The sequence below is a fragment of the Prionailurus viverrinus genome, chromosome X, assembly GCF_022837055.1.
Source record: "Prionailurus viverrinus isolate Anna chromosome X, UM_Priviv_1.0, whole genome shotgun sequence".
Classification (NCBI taxonomy): domain Eukaryota; kingdom Metazoa; phylum Chordata; class Mammalia; order Carnivora; family Felidae; genus Prionailurus; species Prionailurus viverrinus.
The window spans coordinates 115,824,671-115,844,089 of NC_062579.1; the positions used below are offsets into that span (position 1 = coordinate 115,824,671).

Genomic DNA, 19,419 nt, shown 5'->3' on the forward strand with positions numbered 1-19,419 from the left:
ACTGTTCCTGCTTCTTAGTTGGTCCTGCTCAGATAGACACGCACCAGTAGTCCTGGTTTCTTGCCACCGGGTCAAATTATGTTCAGGATAGGGTCTCAGATGGTTGCCTTCCCTTTTATTCGTTTCCCCCACTTCCTGCATTGGTCTCTTCAAAATGTTAATGCTGGTTAGTTGCTCCGGCACAGATAGGCCCCAACAAAGAGTCCTTTTTTCTTGCCCCCACGTAAAGTTCTACTCAGAGAATGGTTTCAGGTGGTTGCCCCCTTTTATTCCTGCTGCCCCCCTCACAGTTTCTGCTTTGGTCTCTTCCTACTGGTCCTGCTGATTAGGTGTTCCTGCTCAGAGAGGCCCCAACAAAGAGTCCTGTTCTCTTGCCCCCAGTTCAAGTTGCCCTCAGAGTAGTTTCTCAGTTGGCAGCCCCCCGTTTATTCCTACCGCCAACAAAGTTCCGCCTCGGTCTCTTCCACGTGCTCCTGCCGGTTAGTTGGTCCTCTTCAAATAGGCCACAACAATGAGTCCTTTTATCTTTCCCCCAGGTCAAGTTGTCCTCAGAGTAGGGTTCCAGTTGGTAGCCCCCGTTTTATTCCAGCCACCCCTCCCCAGCACACACTCCCATCTTTGGTCTCCACCAAATATTCCTGCTGGTTAGTTGGCCCTGTGCATTTAGGCCCGAGAAAAGAGTCCTGTTTTCTTGTCCTCTAAATCAAGTGGTCCTCAGAGTAGGATCCCAGTTGGTAGCCCCTCCCCCCCACTTTCTGCTTTGGTCTTTTCCAACTGTTCCATCTGGTTAGTTGGTCCTGCTCAGATAAGCCCCAAAAGAAAGTCCTGTTTTCTTGCCCCCAAGTCACGTTGTTCTCAGAGTTGGTTTTCAGTTGTTAGCTCCCCTTTTATTCATGGTGGCCACACACTTCCCACTTTGGTCTCTTCCAACTGATCCCGCTGGTTAGTTGGTGCTGCTCACGTAATGCCCTGATGACACATCCTGATTTCTTGCCCCTAGGTCACATTGTCATCAGAGTAGGCCTCAGTTGGTAGCCCGCACGTTCCACACCCCCTCCTCAGGGGCACAGTTGTTCTCCAGGAGGACCACCCCCAAGACCAGCACCAGGAGGCTGGCCGTGGGCATGCCCTGCCTACTGCTTAGCATCCCATCACATATCAGGCCAAGGATGGTGACCAGGAAGAAGGAGTGGTCTCTGGCGTCCGCTTCCTTCACGTCAACACCAAAGACCAGCTGCAGATACTCGCAGGCTTGGTGGAAGATCACGGAGACGTGGTCCTGGTCATCTTGGCCGACCGCCACCAGCATCTCCGCCTGTGTGGTCGGTCGGCTGCTGAGTGGGATACTTGAGGAGCAGGAATGCCACCAGGTCAGCCAGCCTCATGCCGAATGCATCTGGGAGCGAGGGCTGGGCTCCTTCTGGGGCCCCTCTGGTGCTGGACCCCTCCTCATCGGGGCTGCTGGGGTCCTCATCGGACTGGCTCCACGGAGCACCTGCCATGTCAGCGGGGGAGGGGCAGGCATTCGGAAGGCTCAGACTGACTCTGTTGAGGGGCCCAGGCTCCCTCTGTCCTCCTTCTGCATCCTCGCCAAGAATGGCCACAGGGCCCAGGCCCTGCCCTCTGCCCACTTGAGGTGTCCCAGCCGCCTCCCCCCGCCCACACACACACACACACACACACACACACACACCCCGTGTCTGTGAGACTCCACTGTGGAAGTCTGGCCCGACTCATCCACCCAGATGCCCATCCTGCCCATGGCCCTTCACAGAAGGACGCGGGTGCCCGAACTCTGGCAGGTTCCTTCTCTGTGTCCTAGGGACCTGAGTCCTTCGGTCCTCCCCCCATGTCCCCTCTTGGACCCACCACCCGGCCTGTGCCCCTGCCCTTTCTTACCTGGGATCCTGTCCCTCACCCCAAGGTCCTCAGCTCCCTCAAACCACCGAGGTACGGTTGAGTGGACACAGCCTGCGGCCGCCCTCTCCAGAAACCCCGGCCTCAGCGGGGCCTGAGCGCCTCTACCCAGGGTGGGTGGGTGTAGTAGGCCCTACCGCTCTCCCTCAGGTCCAGACACCAGCTCCAGGATGAGCCTGGGCCCGTCCCTCTGGGTCCCCGAGTCTACCACCCTTAGCCCCGCTGGGAGAAGGGCTCCGCCTGACCACCCTGCCGGGGTCTCTCGGGCTGCCGGCTGGACTGACCTGGATTCCGGGATGGGGGGCCGGCCGTGCTCCCTCACATGTCGACGTGCACGCCTTGCTGCCCGGCCGGGCCCCTTCTCTCTGCCGGCCCGAACCAGGCATCCCAGACTGAGGCTCCCACCTCTGTCACCATCCTTTCCGGGATCCTCACCTTGACTCTGACCGGCTCGGGCCGTGCCCCCGCCCTCTGCACAGCTGAGTCTGTGCGCCTCAGACCCAGGCTCTCACTCCCCGCCTTCCTGGAGACAGAGGCAGGGAGCACACCGCAGCCACTGTCCCCTCCCCGCTACATTGTGATCAGCTGCCCAGAAGGCATCGCACTGAACAGAGATCCCAGGCCAGCCTGGCTCGGGCAGGGCATCTCCACTGCAGGGCTCCCCCCCTGGAGCCCCACCGCCTCAGCCTTCTTTCATTTCTTCTGTTCCTCTTAGGGGACCTTTCCCTGCCTTCCCATGGGGACCGCAGCTGCTAGATAGTCACCTATGGGTGGGACGTGTCCTGCCTCTCCTAGTGTCCTCACTGCCAACACAGGGCCCTTCCGAGCGTGAGCAGAGCTCAGCGAATGTCCGGCCACAAATGTCCCAGTGAGCTGGGGACCTCTGCTCAGATCGAGTGTCTCCTCCTTTCTTGGAGACCCAAGCAAAGGCAGGCACACATCTCTATGTCCCTTGTCCAGAATGACAGATGACAAGGGACAAGAAGCAAGAACGAACATCTTTTATTTCTCCATGTCCTGAAACCATCCGTTTACTGCCAGGGTCTTCACGTTTGCAAGACATCCCTGTCTGTGCCCAGCCCAGGCACCGCGATTCCCTTCTGGATCCCGAACGAGGACGGAAGGGTTCCCAGCTCGTTGCACCAAACGGCACAACTCTGACTCTTGAACACCTGTGGCGTGGGTGCCGCTCCCACACTGAGCCCGAAGCTCACGAAACCTTCTATGACAAGGAACGACATCTGAAAACTTCCTCGAGGAAACAAAGATCGATTTCCGAGGCCACGTAGACAGAGAACAAGAACCCACCCAAACGTGCGCTTGGCCCCGCTTTCCCCCAAGCCGCCCTGGCCCTCCACTACTCACAACGCCCAGCGCCCGCTCTGCTCGCACTCGCAGGGGAGAAGTGGCCTGGCTGCGTGTCCCGCAGGAGAAGCTGCTCGACCCCAGGTGGGAACGGGCCCGGCTGCCCCTCGGGCTCAGGCCCGCTCTTCCTCATGGCTCACAGCGTCTTCGGACAGACACGGAGACCCGGGCTGCCTGCTGTTGACCGCCAGGATGTGCTGCAGCACTTGCACGCCGCTGGTTTCTGCGTGGGCCCTGGGACCCCACAGGAACTCGTAGCGTGCGGGCTCGCTGCCGGGCACCTGCCGGTACTCCAGGTACCCTTCCTGCACCCAGACTTCGGTCAGCAGCTCCCTGGGCTCCCCATAGAATACGTGCTCCCTGCCGGCATACACCCCCATGACCCCCAGCGCTTCCCACACCGCCTCCTCAGGGGCACGGTCGTCCTCCAGGAGGATCACCCATAGGACCAGCACCAGGAGGCTGGTCTTGGGCATGCCGTCCCTACCACTCGGCGTCCCATCGCAGCTGAGGCCCAGGATGCTGACCAGGACGTAGGAGCGCTCGCGGGGGTCCACTTCCTTCACGTCGACTCCAAAGACCAGCTGCAGATACTCGCAGGCTCGGCGGAAGATCACGGGGAAGCGGTCCTGGTCATCTTGGCTAACCGCCGCCAGCATCTCCGCCCGTGTGGTCGGCTGCTTGGTGCGATACTTGAGGAGCAGAAGCAGCACCAGGCCGGCCACCTTCACGCAGAGCGCATCTGGGAGCGAGGCCTGGGCCCCTGCCGGGGCCCCCCAGGTGCTCGACCCCTCCTCATCGGGGCTGCTGGAGCCCTGGTGGGACTGGCTCCCCGAAGCGCCTGCCATGGCACTGGGGGAGGGGCAGGAGCTCCGAGGGCTCTGGGGAGGAATCGGGGACCCGGCAGCAGCAGACCCCTCCTCCAGGGGGACCAGAATGAGGACAGAGCAGGAGGAGGACAGGGAGGAAGGAGAGGAGGAGGAGGAGGAGGAGGGAGATGGGTATCCCCCCTCCTCCTCCTCCTCTGCTTTCTCCTCCTCCAACTCCTCCTCTTCCTCCGACTCCACCTCCTCCACCTCCAACTCCAACTCCTCCTCTTCCAACTCCTCTTCCTCCGACTCCACCTCCTCCACCTCAACCTCCACCTCCTCCACCTCAACCTCCACCTCCAAATCCACTTCTTCCACCTCCTCCTCCTCCGCCTTCTCCTCCTTCAACTCCACCTCCTCCACCTCCTCCTCCTCCTCCTCCTTCTTCAACTCCACCTCCTCCTTCTTCAACTCCAACTCCTCCACCTCCCTGTCCTCAGGCTCTGGCAGCGGTGCATCCCATGGCAGCGGGACCTCTCTTGGCTCCTCCTTCAGCTTGCAGAACACACTGCTCTCACCCAGGGGCATGATGGTCGCCAGGCCCTGAAGACAGAAGAGGGGTGGCTCCTCAGGGGGAGGCCCAGCCCACCCAGACCCCGAGCTCCCAGGCCTGAGAGCGGGGCCGCGTGGGGGTTGGGGGCCGAGGGGTCCCCTCTGGGGTGGGATGGGCGAGCCCCCGGCCCCACGCGCGGGGCACGCACCTCGCCTGGACAACCGACTGGCACGCGGCCGCGCCTCCTCTGCTCTGTGACCTCAGGACTCCTGCCTCAGACCAAGGCCTCAACTGCAGAGCTCGCAGAGCCCCTGGAAGAGGGAGGGAGGGGGGGAGGGAGGGGGCGCCTCAGGGTCTCAGGGTGGGTGCAGACCGCGAGCATCGTCCCGGGCCCCCACCCCCCCACTGCGGCCAGGAGATTCTGGCCAGGACTCTGGGCGGCCCCGCCCCGGGAGCCCCCACCCCCCCACCCCCCATCCAGCCTGGGCCTGCCCCTTCTGGGCCTCCGCTGACAGCCAGAGCGGACCCGAGCGGCAGGGCAGGCCTGGGCCCTAGGCAGGTGTCCTGGGCTGCGAGGCAGCGCCTCCTCTCTCCCCTGCACCCCGGCCAGGGCCCGGGATCCTGCCTCGGCTGACCGGGGTCCAGCCCCGCACACCAAGGCCCTCCCCTCGCCCAGACCCACCGCGGGGGCGGCTTTCCGAGGGCGGCCCCGGGGCTGGGGTCCAAGGGGGCCTCCGGCCGTCCTCCCGCAGGGCTCTCCCGGGGAGCCCCGGGCCCGCTGCCTCCCACCACAACCCTCACGGCCCGGCGAGGTCCGGGCCAAGGCGGCTGGCGGCGCACGAGGCGACCAAGTCCGGGGAGGCCCGGGGCCGATGGCGGGGGGCTCACGTGGCTTCCTTGGGGGTCCCTCAGCCCTATCCTCTCGTCCCCATCCGGACTCCCTGGGCGGCCTGGGCCTCGGGCTCTGCCGCCTGACGCCGGCTCCTCGCGCGCAACCAGCTCTCAGTCGGGCTGGGACCTAGAGCCCGAGTCCGCCCACGCCTCACGCCCTGGTCACAGTCGTCGTGGTCGCGCCGCCCTGCGGCCTCCACCGCCGCCCCCACCGCCGGACTCATTCCCCTCTGGGTCCCGGCCCCCTCGCTCCTCCCTCTGGGCCTCACCTCGAAGCCCACGAGGCTCTGCGCCCTTCCCGCGCCTGACGGGATTCGAGGCGCGGCCGGAAGACGCCGACGCCGACGCGACGCCGACGCCGAGGCCCAGGCCCCCTCGCCCCGCCCCGCCCCGCCAGTCTCTTGAGACCCGGATGCGGAAGTCCAGACACCCCGCGGGGCCTCATTCCCACTAGGGGCTTCCCTCGGTTGCCGCTAGGGGTCGCCTTCCGGGCCGGGGCCTGCGTTCTGGGGGCCAGAGTCCCTCCCTTGGTGTTCCCTCCGTGGCCTCCTGCACCCCGGGGACGGCCTGTGTGCGTGGCCGCTGACGATGGGAACTCGTGCCCCTCAGACCGCGGTCTGAAGGTCTCTGGGACGCACCGCCCAGGCTCAGTGACGGGGCGCCGGCCACCTCTGGCCGCCCGATGCAGGGGCTCCCCGGGCCTGCGGCACGGACTGACTTCGTAGCTCTGGGCTGGGGTGGACCTGGTCTCCTGACAGCACCTGGGCCCTCCTCCCCTCTGCCCACCGGAGCGGCTGCTCCCAACAGACAGCGGGTCCTCGGTTCTCCCCAGCTCACCCATCCGACCCCCACTCCCCCGTCCAGGTGATCCGAGACCCGGATGCCCAAGTCCAGCCTCGCCCAGTGTCCCCATCCCTCCCGGGGGCCTGCGCGGACTGACTCTCTTGTGGGGTCCAGGTTCCTTTGCCTGCAGGTCCCTCTGTTCCTCATTAGGAATCGCCCCGGGACACGGCCCCTGCCCTCTGCCCACCTGAGGTGTCCCAGCCACCCCCCGCCCCCTGCGCCTCCTCCGGTGTCTCTGAGACCCGGCTGCGGAAGTCTGGCCCGACTCTCCTCCGCGAGTCCCCATGCCTCCCAAGGGCCCTTCTCAGAAGGCCTGAAGTCTTGAACTTTGGGGCGTCCCCTCTGTCCTGGGGGCCCGAGTCCCTCAGTCCTCCGTCTGCCCCCACCTGGACACCGTGGCCCCGTCCTGTGTCCCTGCCGTTTCCTGACCTAGGATCCTGTCCCTCACCCCAAGGTCCTCAGCTTCCTCAGATCCCCGAGGCACAGTTGAGTGGACGGGGCCTGCGGCCACCCTCTACACGTACCCCGGCACCCGCGGCCCAGGCTGATCTCCTCTCCCCGGGGCGGGATGGGCCCTGCGGATCTCCATGAAGTCCCCACACCTGCTGCAGAAGAGCCTGGGCCCTTCCCCCCTATTATTCCTGCCGCCCCGCCACACACACTTCCGACTTTTCTCTCTTCCAACTGTTCCTGCTGGTTACTTGGTCCTGCTCAGATAGGCCTGAACAAAGCCTCCTGTTTTCTTGCTCCTAGAACCAGTTGTCCTCAGAGGAGTGTCTCAGTTGGTAGCCCCCCTTCTATTCCTCCCCCCTCTCTTCTTGCTTTGGTCTCTTCTAGCTGTTCTTGCTGGTTGGTTGGTTCTGCTCCGACAGGGCCCCAACAAAGTGTTCTATTTTCTTGACCCCATGTCATGTTGTCCTCAGAGTACTGTTGCAGTTGGTAGCCCCCCCCCCCGTTTATTCCTGCCACACCCCCACACACACATTTCTTGCTTTGGTCTCTTCCAACTGTAATCACTGGTTTGTTGGTCATGCTCAGATATGTCCCAGCAAAGAGTCCTGTTGCCTTGTCCCCAACACAAGTTGTCCTCAGAGTAGGGACTCAGTTGGCAGCCCCCCTATTACTCCTGCTCCCTCCCACTTACCGGTTTGGTCTCTTCCAACGATTCCTGATGTGTAGTTGGTCCTGCTCAACAGGCCCCAATAAAGAGTCCTGTTTTCTTGCCCCCTGGGTCAAGTAGTGTTCTGAGTAGGGTCTCAGTTACTAGCCCCCTTTCATTCCTGCTCACCACACTTCCTGCTTTGGTCTCTTCCAACTCTTCCTGCTGGTTAGATGGTCCTACTCAGATTGGCTCCAAATAAGAGTCTTAATTTACTTGCCCGCTTTGTCCAGTTGTTCTCAGAGTATGGTCTCAGCTGGTAGCCCCCCTTTTATTCCTGCCCCCCAATTCCTGCTTTGGCCCCTTCCAACTGTTCCCACTGGTTAGTTGGTCCTACTCAGATTGGCCCCCAAAGAGTCCTATTATCTTGCCGCCAGGTTAAGTTGTCCTCAGAATTGGGTCCCATTTGTCAGGCCCCCTCTTATCCCCCCACCCCCATTTCCGTTTGGTTCTCTTCCAAAGGCTCCTGCTGGTTATTTGCTCCTGCTCAGATAGGACCGAACAAACAGTCTTGTTTTCTTACCATCTAGATCAAGTTGTCCCCAGAGTAGGGTCTTATTTGGTAGCCCCCCCCCCTTTTTTTTCCCTGCCCTCCCACTCTGTCTACTTTGGTCTCTTCCAACGGTTCCTGCTTGTTACTTGGTCCTGCTCAGATAGGGACCAACAAAGAGTCCTATTTTCTTTCCCCCAGGTCAAGTGGTCATCAGAGTAGGGAGTCGGTTGGTGCCCCCCCCCCCTTTTATTCCTATTGCCCACCCCACACTTCCTGCTTCGGTCTTTTCAACCTGTTCCTGCTGGTTAATTGGTCCTGCTCAGATAGGCCCCAACTACGAGTCCTATTTTTATTCCACTAGGTCAAGTTGACCTCAGAGTAGGATTTCAGGTGGTAGCCTCCCCTTTTATTCCTGCCTCCCCCTTCCTGCTTTGGTCTCTTCCAACTGTTCCTATAGGTTAGTTTGTCCTGCTTGTGTATGTCTCCACAAAGAATCCTATTTTCCTGCCCCTAGGACAAGTTGTCCTCACAGTTGTGTTTAATTTGGCACCCCCCTTTTGTACCTGCTGACCACGCCCCCCACACACACACTTCCTGGTTTGGTCTCTTTCAACTGCTCCTGCTGATTAGTTGGTCTTGTTCAGTAAGGCCCAACAAAAAGTCCTGTTTTCTTGGCCCCAGGTCAAGTTGTCCTCAGAGTTGGGTTTAAGTTTGTAGCCCCCCTTTTAGTGCTCCCCTCCCCCACTTCTCACTTTGGTCTCTTTCATCTCTTCCTGCTGGTTAGTTGGCCCTGCTCAGATAGGCTGCACCATGATTCCTGTTTTCTTTCCCCCCAGGTCAAGTTGTCTCCAGAGTAGGGTCTTAGTTGGTAGCCCCCTTTTATTCCCGATCCACCCAGTTCCTGCTTTGGTATCTTCCAAGTGTTCCTGCTGGTTAATTGTTCCTTCTCAAGTAGGCTGCAAGAAACAGTCCTAATTTCATGCCCCTAGGTCACATTGTTCTCAGCATCTGGTTTAATTTGGTAGTCCCCTTTATATTCCTGCCACTCCTCCAAACACACTTCCTGGTTTGGTCTCTTCCAACTGTTCCTGCTGGTTAGTTGGTCCAGCTCACATAGGCACAAACCAAGAGTCCTGTTTTCTTGCCCCCGAGGTCACGTTGTCCTCAGAGTAGGGTGTGTGTTGGTTGCCTCCCTTTTTTCCTGCCCCCCCCCACTTCCAGCTTTGGTCCATTCCAACTGGTCTATTGGTTACTTGGTCCTGCTCACATGGGCCACAAAAGGGAGTCCTGTTTTCTTGCCCCCAGGCCAAGTCGTCCTCAGATTAGGGTCTCAGTTGGTAGCCCCCGTTTATACCTGCCCTGGCAAACTTCTCGCTTTGGTCTCTTCAAGTACTCCTGGTGGCTAGTTGGTCCTGGTCAGATAGGCCCCAACAAAGAGCCCTGTTTACTTGCCCCAGTTCAAGTTGTCCTCAGAGTAGGGTCTTCGTTGGTAGCCCCCCTTTTACTCATGCCTCCCACACTTCCTGCTTTGGTGCCTTCCAGCTCTTCCTGCTGATTAGGTAGTACCGCTCAGATAGGCCAGAAGGAAGAACCCTGGTTTCTTGCCCCCCAGGTCACGTTGTCCATAGAGTAGGATCTCAGTTGGTGTCCACTTTTATTCCTGCCTCCCCACTTCCTGCTTTGATCTCATCCAACTGTTCCTGCTCGTTAGTTGGTCCGACTCAGATAGGCCCCAATAAGAGTCATGTTTTCTTGCCTCGTGTGTCAAGTTGTCCACAGGGTAGCATCTCAATTTGTAGCCCCCCATTTGTTCCTGCCCCCCCCCACCTTCCTGGTTTGGTCCTTCCAGATTTTACTGCTGGTTGGTTGGTTCTGCTCAGATAGGCCACAACAAAAAGTCCTACTTTCTTGCCACCAAGTCAACTTGTCCTCAGAGTAGGATTTCAGTTTGTAGTCCCCCTTTTATTCCCTCCCCACCCCACTTCCTGCTTTGGTCTCTTCCAACTGTTCCTGCTGGTTAGTTCGTCCTTATCAGATAGGTCCCAACAAAGAGCCCTGTTTTCTTGCCCCCTAGATCAAGTTGCCCTCAGAGTATGGTCTCAGTTACTAGCCCCCCCTTTTATTCCTGCCCCCCACACTTCCTGCATTAGTCTCTTCCAACTGTTCCTGCTGGTTAGACATCAATCTCAGATAGGCCCCCCCAAAATGTCCTGTTTTATGGTCCCCAGAGTCAAGCTGTCCTCAGAGTACGGTCTCAGTTGGGAGCACCATTTTTATTGCTGCCCCCCCCGACACTTCCCGCTTTGGACTGTTCCAACCCTTCCTGCTGGTATAGTTGGTACTGCTCAGATAGGCCCCATCAAGGAAACATATTTTCTGCCTCCTACGTAAAGTTGTTTCCAGAGTAGGGTCTTAGTTGGTAGCACCCCTTTTATAGCTCCCCCCCCCAAGACCACTTCTCAATTTGGTCTCTTGCAACTGTTCCTTTATCCTGCTCAGTTAGGCCCCAACAAAGAGTCCTATTTTCATGCCCCTAGGTCAAGCTGTCCTCAAAGTAGGGTTTAATTGGTAGCCCCCTTTTTATTCCTGCCACCACCACCCCCAACACACAGTTCCTGCTTTGTTCTCTTCCAACTCTTACTACTGGTTAGTCGGTACTGCTCAGATAGGCCCCAAAATAATCGTGTTTCCTTGCCCCCAGGTCAAGTTGTTCTCAGAGTTGGGTATAAGGTGGTAGCCCCCGCTTTTATTCCTGTACCTCACACACTTCCCTTCTTGGCCTCTTCCAACTTCTCCTGTTAGTTAGTTGGTCCTGCTCAGATAGGCCCCAACAAAAAGTCCTGTTTTCTTACCCCCAGACTAACTTGCCCTCAGAGTACTGTCTCCATTGGTAGCCCCCTTTTTATTCCTGTCCCACAACGCTTCTTGCTCTGGTCTCTTCCAACTGTTCCTGCTGGTGAGTGCGTCTTCTCAGATAGCCCCGGAGAAAGAGTCCCGTTTCTTGCCCCCAAGGTCACGATGTCCTCAGAGTAGGGTCTGACTTGGTTGCCCCTGTTTTATGTCTGAACCCCCACACTTCTCGCTTTGGTCTCTTCCAACTCTTCCTGCTGATTAGTTGATCCTGCTCAGAGAGGCCCAGACCAAGTTTCCTGTTTTGTTGCCCCCCCCGGGTCAAGTTGTCCTCAGAGTAGGGTCTCAGTTGGTTGCCACCATTTTATTTCTTCCCCCCCAATTCCAAGTTTGGCCTCTTCCAACTGTTCTTGTGGGTTAGTTGGTCCTGCTCAGATAGGTCCCCCAAGAGTCCTGATTTAGTGCCCCTAGGTCAAGTTGTCCTCAGAGTAGGATCTGAGTTGGTAGACCCCCTTTGATTCCTGCTCCCCCCCCCACACACACACTTCCCACATCGGTGTGCTCCAACTGTACCCGCTGGTTGGTTGGTCCTGCTCAGATAGGCCCCACCAAGAGTCCTGTTTTCTTGATCCCTAATTCCAATTGTCCCCAGGGTAGTGTCTCAGTTTGAAGCCCCCCTTTTATTCCCTCCCCCACCACTTCCCGCTTTGATCCCTACCAACTACTCCTGCTGCTTAGTTGGTACTTCTCAGATAGGCCCCAGTAAAGAGTCCTATTTTCCTGCTCCAGGTCACATTGTCCTCAGAGTAGGGTCTCGGTCCGTAGGCCCCTTTGAAGCCAACACCCCTCTTTGGTCTCTTCCAAATTCTCCTGCTGGTTAGTTGGTCCTGGTCAGATAGGCCCTAACAAAGAGTCCTGTTCTCTTGTTCCAGGTTGTCCTCAGAGTAGGGTGTAAATTGGTAGCCCCACTTTTATTGCTGTCCCCCCCACATGTCCCACTTTGGTCTGCTCCAACTGTTCCTGCTGGTTTGTCGGTCCTGCTTAGATAGTCCTCCACAAAGAGTCCTGTTCTTGCCCTCGAGGTCAAGTTTTCCCCAGAGTAGGGTCTCAGTTGGTAGCCTCCCGTTTCATTCCTTCCTCCCCACACATTCTGCTTGGGTCTCTAACAACTGTTCCTGCTGGTTAGCTGGTCCTGCTTAGATAGGCCCCGCAAAAGAGTCCTGTTTACTTGCCCCCAAGGTCATGTTGTCCTCAGAGTAGTGTGTCAGTTGGGAGCCCTCCTTTTATTAATGCCCCTCCCAACTGCCACTTCCCACTTTGGTCTGTTCCAAGTGTTCCTGGCGGTGAGTTGTTCCCTTTCAGATAGGTCCCAACAAAGAGTCCTATTTTCTTGTCCCCAGGTCAAGGTGTCCTTAGAGTTGGATTTAAGTTGGTAGCCCCCCTTTTATTCCTGCACCCCACACACTTCCCTCCTTGGTCTCTTCCAACCTCTTCTGTTGGTTAGTTTGTCCTACTCAGGTAGGGCCCAACAAAGTGTCCCATTTTGTTGCCCCCTAGAAAATGTTGTCCCCAGAGTAGGGTCTCATTTGTAGCGTCCTTTTCATTCCTGCCCCCCTCCAATTCCTATCTCTTCCAACTGTTCCTGCTGGTTAGTTGGTCTTGCTCAGATAGGCCCAAAGAATAAGTCATGTTTTCTTGCCCCCAGGTAAATTGTCCTCAGAGTTGGGTTTAAGTTCGTAGCCCACCTTGTTTCCTGCGCCCCACACGCTTCCCTCCTTGGTCTCGTCCAACCGCTCCTGTTGGGAAGTTTGTCCTGCTCATATAGGGCCCAACAAAGATTCCTATTTTCTCTCCCCTAGGTCATGTTGTCCCCAGAGTTGGTTCTCATTTGTAGCCTCCCTTTTTATTCCTGCTCCTCCCATTCCTGCTTTGTTCTCTTCCAACACTTCCTGCTGTTTAGTTGGTCCTGCTCAGATAGGCCCCAAGAATAAGTCATGTTTTCTTGCCCCAAAGTAAGTTGTCCTCAGAGTTGGGTTTAAGATGGTAGCACCCCTTTTATTCCTGCACCACACACAATTCCCTCCTTGGTTTCTTCCAAAATTCTCCTTGTGGTTACTTGGTCCTGCTCAGATACGCCCAAAGAAAGAGTCTTGTTTTCTTGCCCCCTAGGTCAGGTTGTCCCCAGAGTAGGGTCTTAGTTTGTCGCCCCCTCCCTTTATTCCGCCCCCCCACCCCCACACACTTCCTGCTTTGGTCTCTTCCAACTGTTCCGGGTGGATAGTTTGTCCTGCTTAGATAGGCCCCAACAAAAAGTGCTGTTTTCCTGCCCTCAAATCAAGTTGTCCTCAGAGTATGATTTCAGATGGTAGTCCCCCTTTTACTACTGCCACCCCCCGACACACACTTCCTGATTTGGTGTCTTTCAACTGTTCTACTCGTTAGATGTTCCTTCTCAGGCCCCAACAATACTCCTGTTTTCTTGCCCCGAGTTCAAGTTGTCCTCAGAGTTGAGTTTCAGTTTGTATCCCCCCCCCCCCCCATTATTCCTGTTTCCCACATACTTCCCTCTTTGGTCTCTTTCAACTGTTCCTGCTGGTTAGTTGGTCTTGCTCAGAGAGGCCCCACCAAGATTCCTGTTTTGTTTTGTTTTGTTTTGTTTTGTTTTGCTCCCTAGGTCAAGTTGTCCCCAGGGTAGGGTCTCAGATGGTAGCCTCCCCTTTTATTCCTGCCCGCCCACACTTTCTGGTTTGGTCTCTTCCAACTGTTCCTGCTGGTTACTTGTTCTACCTAGATAGGCCTCAACAAAAATCCTATGTTCCTGCGGCCTAGATCAAGTTGTCGCCAGAGGAGGGTCCTAGTTGGTAGCCTCCTCTTTGATTTCTGCCCCCCACCCACACACACACTTTCTGCTTGGGTCTCTTCCAAATGTTCCTGCTTGTTAGTTGGTCTTGCTCAGATAGGCCCCAACAAAAAATCCTGTTTTTTTGTGCCCAGGACAAGTTGTCCTCTGAGTTGGGGCTCAGTTGGTAGTACCCCTTTTATTCCTGTCCCCCACATACTTTCTGCTTTGGTCTCTTCCATCTGTTCCTGCTGGTTACTTGGTCCTGCTTATATAGCGCTCAACAAAGAGTCCTGTTCTCTTGCCTCCAGGTCAAGTTGTCCTCAGACTAGGGTTTCAGTTGGTACCCCCTTTTATTCCTGCTTCTCCCCCCCCCCACACACACTTCCTGCTTCCGACTCTTCCTACTGTTCCTCCTGGTTAGTTGGTCCTGCTCAGATAGGCCCCAACAAAGAGTCATTTTCTTGCCACCAGGTCAAATTCTCCAGAGTCGGGTTTCAACTGTTAGCCCCACTTTTTTCCCTGACCCCAACGCTCTTCCAGGTTTGGTCTCTTCCAAGTGTTACGGCAAGTTAGTTGGTCCTGCTCACATAGGTCCCACCAAGAGTATTGTTTGTTTTATTGCTCCCTAGGTCAAGTTGTCCCCAGAGTAGGGTCTCAGTTGTTAGCCCCCTGTTATTCCTGCCCCCACCCAATTCCCACTTTGGTCTCTTCCAACAGTTCCTGCTGCTTAGTTGGTCCTGCTCAGATAGGCCCCAAATAGAGTCCTATTTTCTTGTCCCCTAAGTCAAGTTGTCCTCAGAGTAGGGTCTCAGATGATAGCCCCCCTTTTATTTCTGCCTCCTCCCACTTTCTGCTTTGGTCTCTTACAACTATTCCTGATGGTTAGTTGGTCCTACTCAGATGGGCCCCAAGAAAGAGTCCTCTTTTCTTGCCCCCGAGGCCCAGTTTCCCTCAGAGTAGGGTTTCCTTTGGGTGCCCCAGTTTTATTCCTGCTCCACCCGACACTTCCCTAGGTGGTCTCTTCAACTGCTCAGGCTGGTTAGTTGATCCTGCTAAGATAGGCCCCAGGAAAGAGCCCTGTTTTCTTGCCCCCTAGGTCACATTGTCTTCAGAGAAGCATATCAGTAGGTAGCCCCCTTTTTATTCCTACCCCCTTCGCACACTTTCTGCTTAGCTATCTAACACCTGTTCCTACTGGTGAGTTGGTCCTCCTCAGATAGTCCCTACAAAGTGTCCTATTTTCTTGCCCCCAAGTCAAGTTGTCCTCGGAGTAGGGTTTCAGTTGGTAGGCCCTCTTTTATTCCCTCTCCCACACTTCCCGCTTCCGTCCCTTCCAACTATTCCTGCTGCTTAGTTGGTCCTGCGCAGATACGCCCAACAAAGAGTCCTAATTACTTGCCCCCTAGGTCAAATTGTCCCCAGAGTAAGGTCTTAGTTGTTGGCGTCCCCTTTTATTCCTGCACCCCCTACTTCCTGCTTTGGTCTCTTCCAACAGTTCCTGCTGCTTACTTGGTCCTGCTCAGGTAGACCCCAATAAAGACTCCTATTTTCTTGCCCCCTGGTCAATTTGTCCTCAAAGTAGGGTTTCAGTTGGCAGCCCCACTTTTATTCCTGCTGCCTCACCCACACAATGCCTGCTTTGGTCCCCTCCAACTGTTCCCTCTAGGTAGTTGGTCCTACTCAGAACCCCCCCCCCCAAAATTCCTGTTTCCTTGCCCCCAGGGCATGTTTTCCTCAGAGGTGTGTTTCCGTTGGTAGTCCCCCTTTTGTTCCTGCCCCCACACACTTCCCCCTTTGGTCTCTTCCAACTACTTTGGTAACTTGGTCCTGCTCAGATAGGCCCCAACAAAGAGTCCTGTTTTCTTGGCCCCAGGTTACATGGTCCTCAGAGTAGGGCCTTAGTTGGTAGCCCCACTTTAATGCTGCCACCCCGCTTCAAGCTCTTGTCTTCTGCAACTGTTCCTGCTGATTAGTTGGGCCTTGTTAGATAGGCTGCAGCAAAGAGTCCGGTTTCCTTGCCCCCTAGGCCAAGTTGTCCTCAGAGGAGGGTCTCAGTTTGTAAGCCCCCTTTTATTCCTACCCCCTCTGCACACTTTCTGCTTAGCTGTCTAACAACTGTTCCTACTGGTGAGCTGGTCCTCCTCAGATAGTCCCAACAAAGAGTCCCATTTTCTTACCCCCATGTCAAGTTGTCTTCAGAGTAGCGTTTCAGTTTATAGCCCCCCTTTTATTCTCTCTCCCCCACTTCCTGCTTTGGTCTCTTCCACCTATTCCTGCTGCTTAGTTGGTCTTGCACAGATAGGGCCCAACAAAGAGTCCTCTTTACTTGCCCCCTAGGTCAAGTTGTCCCCAGAGTAAGGTCTTAGTTGTTAGCCCCCCACCCCCTTTATTCCTGGGCCAACAGTTCTTGCTGGTTAGTTGGTCCTACTCAGGTAGGCCGCAACAATCAGTCCTATTTTCATGTCCTTATGTCATGTTGTCCTCAAAGTAGGGTTTCTGTCGGTAGCCCCCTTTTTATTCCTGCCACCCCCTTACCCACACTTCCTCATGTCTTCTCTCGTAATGGTTCCTGCTGGTGAGTTGGTCCTGCTCGTGTAGGCCCGAAACAAGAGTCCTGTTTTCTTGCCCCCTAGGTCAATTTGTCCTCAGAGTAGGGTCTCAGTTGGTTGCCTCCCTTTTTCTCCCGCATCCCCACATCCTGCTTTGGTCTCTCACAACTGCTGCTATTGGTTCATTGGTCCTGCTAAGATAGGCCCCAACAAAGGGTCCTGTTTTCATGCCCCCAGATCAAGTTATCCTCAGAGCAGGGTCTCAGTTGGTAGGCCCTCTTTTATACCTGCCCTCCCCACTTCCTGGTCTCTTCCAACTGCTCCTGCCGGTTAGTTGTTCCTGGTCAGATAAGCCCCAACAAAGAGTTCTGTTTTCTTGCTCCAGGTCAAATGGTCCTCAGAGTAGGGTCTCAGTTGGTAGCCCCACTTTTATTGATGCCTCCCCTCACTTCCAGCTTTGATCTGCTCCAAAGGTTCCTGCTGGTCAGTTGGTCCTGTTCAGATAGACTCCAACAAAGAGTCTTGTTTTCTTGCCCCCATGTCAGTTTGTCCTCAGAGTAGGGTTTCAGCTGGTAGCCCCTTTTTATTCCTGCACCCCCTCACACACTTCCAGCTTTGGTCTCTTCCAACTGTTCCTGCTGGTTAGTTGGTCCTGCTCAGATAGGCCCAAAAAAGAGTCCTGGTTTTTTTTTCCCACTAGGTCAAGTTGATCTCACAGTAGGTCCTCAGTCGGTAGACCCCCTTTGATTGCCTCCACCAAACACCTGCCGCATTGGTCTGTTCCAACTGTATCTGCTGGTTAGTTGGTTCTTCTCAGACGGGCCGCAACAAAGAGTCCATTTCTCATGACCCCTAGATGAAGTTATCCTCAGAGTATGGTCTCTGTTGGTTGTACCCCTTCTATTCCTGCCACCCCCCTCTGCCTGCTTTGGTATGTTCCAACTGTATCTGCTGGTTAGTTGGTTGTCTTCAGATAGGCCCCAAGAAAATGTCCTATTTTCTTGCCCTCTAGGTCAAGTTTTCTGCAGAGTAGGGTCTCAGTTTGTAGCTTCCCCATTTATTCCGCCCCCCCCCCCACCACCACTTCCTCCTTTGGTTTAATCCAATTTTTCCTGCTGGTTGGTTACTCCTGCTCAGATAGGCCCCCCCAAAGAGTCCTGTTTTCTTCTTGCCCCAGGTCAAGTTCTCCTCCGAGTAGGGTTTCAGTTTGTGGCCCCCCTATTGTTTTCTCCCCCCACGCTTCCCGCTTTGGTCTCTTCCAGCTGGTCCTGCTGGTTAGTTGGTCCTGCTCAGGTAGGTCCCAACTAAGAGCCCTGTTTCTTGCCCCCAATGTCAACTTGTCTGAAGAACAGGTTCTCAGTTGGCAGCCTCCCTTTTTTCCTGCCCCCCAATCCTGCTTTGGTCTCTTCCAGCTGTTCCTGTTAGTTAGTTGGTCCTACTCAGATAGGCCGGCACCAATAGTCCTGTTTTCTTGTCCCCTATGTCGAGTTGTCTTCAGAGTAGGGTCTCAGTCGGTGGCCCTCCTTTTATTCCTACCCTTCTGCACATGTTCTACTTGGCTGTCTAACGACTGTTCCTACCAGTGAGCTGGGCCTCCTCAGATAGTCCCAACAAAGAGTCCTGTTTTCTTGGCCCCAGATTACATGGTCCTCAGAGTAAGGCCTTAGTTGGTAGCCCCACCTTAACGCTGCCACCCTGCTTCAAGCTTCTGTCTTCTCCAACTGTTCCTGCTGATTAGTTGGGCCTTGTTAGATAGGCCGCAGCAAAGAGTCCTGTTTCCTTGCCCCCTAGGTCTAGTTGTCCTCAGAGTATGCTCTCAGTTGGTAGCCTCCCCTTTTATTCCTAACCCTTCTGCACACGTTCTGCTTGGCTGTCTAACAACTGTTCCTACTGGTGAGCTGGCCCTCCTCAGATAGTCCCAACAAAGAGTCCTGTTTTCTTGATCAAGATCGGTTCTTCCAGATCAAGATGTCCTCAGAGTAGCGTTTCAGTTTGTAGCCCCCCCTTTTATTCTCTCTCCCCCACTTCCCACTTTGATCTCTTCCAACTATTCCTGCTGGTTACTTGGTCTTGCTCAGATAGGGCCCAACAAAGAGTCCTCTTTACTTGCCCCCTAGGTCAAGTTGTCCCCAGAGTAAGGTCTTAGTTGTTAGCCCCCTTTTATTCCTGTACCCCCTACTTCCTGCTTTGGTCTCTTCCAACAGTTCCTGCTGCTTAGTTGGTCCTGCTCAGATAGGCCCCAAAGAAGAGTCCTGTTTTCTTACTCCCTAGGTCAAGTTGTCCTCAGAGTAGGGTCTCAGTTGGTAGCCCTGCTTTTATTCCCGCACCCCCCCCCCCACATTTCCTGCATTGTTCTCTTCCAAATGTTCCTACTGCTTAGGTGGTCCTGCTCACATAGGCCCCAACTTAGAGTCCTGATTTCTTGTCCCATAGGTCAAGTTGTCCTCAGAGTCGGGTCTCAGTTTTTAGCCCCCCTGTTATAACTGCCCCACCCCCACATCCCGCTTGCTCTCTTCCAACTGTTCCTGCTGGTTAGCTGGTCCTGCTTAGATAGGCCCCAGCCAAGAGTCCTGTTTTCTTGCCCCAGGACAAGTTGTCCTCAGAGTAAGTTCTCAGTTGGTAGTCCCCCTTTAATTCCTGCCCCTCCCTCACTTCTCGCTTTGGTCTCTTCCAACTGCTCCTGTTGGTTAGTTGTTCCTGGTCAGGTAGGCCCCCAACATAGAGTCCTGTTTTCTTGCCTCCTGAGTCAAGTTGTCCTCAGAGTCGGGTCTCAGTTGGTTGCTCCCCTTTTATTCCCACCCCCCACACACTTCCCTATTTGGTCTCTTCTAACTGTTCCTTCTAGTTAGTTGGTCCTGCTCACCTATGTCCCAACACAGAGTCCAGTTTTCTTGCCCCCTAGGTTAAGTTGCCCTCAGAGTAGGGTCTCAGTTGGTAGCCCCCCCCCAACTTCTGCCCACCCCCCGCACTTCCTGCATTGGTCTCGTCCAATTGTTCCTGCTGATGAGTACATCCTGCTCAGATAGGCCCCAACACAGAGTCCTGGTTTTTTGCCCCCAAGTCAAGTTGTCCTCAGAGTAGAGTTGCAGGCAGTAGCCCTGCCTTTATTCCTGCACATCCCAACTTCCCGCTTATGTCTGCTCCAGAT

The 19,419-nt window shown here is 55.6% G+C and overlaps 1 protein-coding gene, 1 long non-coding RNA gene and 1 pseudogene across 5 annotated transcripts; all 3 read right to left on the reverse strand.

Annotated features, from left to right (window-relative positions):
• Positions 1-1,024: 1,024 nt before the first annotated feature.
• On the reverse strand, positions 1,025-1,753 carry LOC125157083 (melanoma-associated antigen 9-like; annotated as a pseudogene).
• Positions 1,754-2,902: 1,149 nt separating this feature from the next.
• On the reverse strand, positions 2,903-4,274 carry LOC125157922 (melanoma-associated antigen 9-like). Of its 4 annotated transcripts, XM_047845017.1 has the most exons (3): positions 3,810-4,274; positions 3,283-3,587; positions 2,903-3,165 (listed from the first exon to the last, which is right to left on the reverse strand). In XM_047845017.1, the coding sequence occupies exons 1-2, from the start codon at positions 4,128-4,130 to the stop codon at positions 3,396-3,398; spliced, it is 513 nt and encodes a 170-aa protein (XP_047700973.1). In that variant the 5' UTR covers positions 4,131-4,274; the 3' UTR covers positions 2,903-3,165; positions 3,283-3,395. The 4 variants fall into 4 exon arrangements, with proteins under 4 accessions (XP_047700973.1, XP_047700971.1, XP_047700970.1 ...); XM_047845015.1 differs by having other exon boundaries at positions 2,903-3,136; positions 3,283-4,274; XM_047845014.1 differs by having other exon boundaries at positions 2,903-3,139; positions 3,283-4,274.
• Positions 4,275-4,574: 300 nt separating this feature from the next.
• LOC125157566 (uncharacterized) lies at positions 4,575-5,900 on the reverse strand. The gene is made up of 3 exons (XR_007149014.1): positions 5,805-5,900; positions 4,853-4,955; positions 4,575-4,694 (listed from the first exon to the last, which is right to left on the reverse strand). It is a non-coding gene; the product is annotated as an uncharacterized LOC125157566 (long non-coding RNA).
• Positions 5,901-19,419: the final 13,519 nt, after the last annotated feature.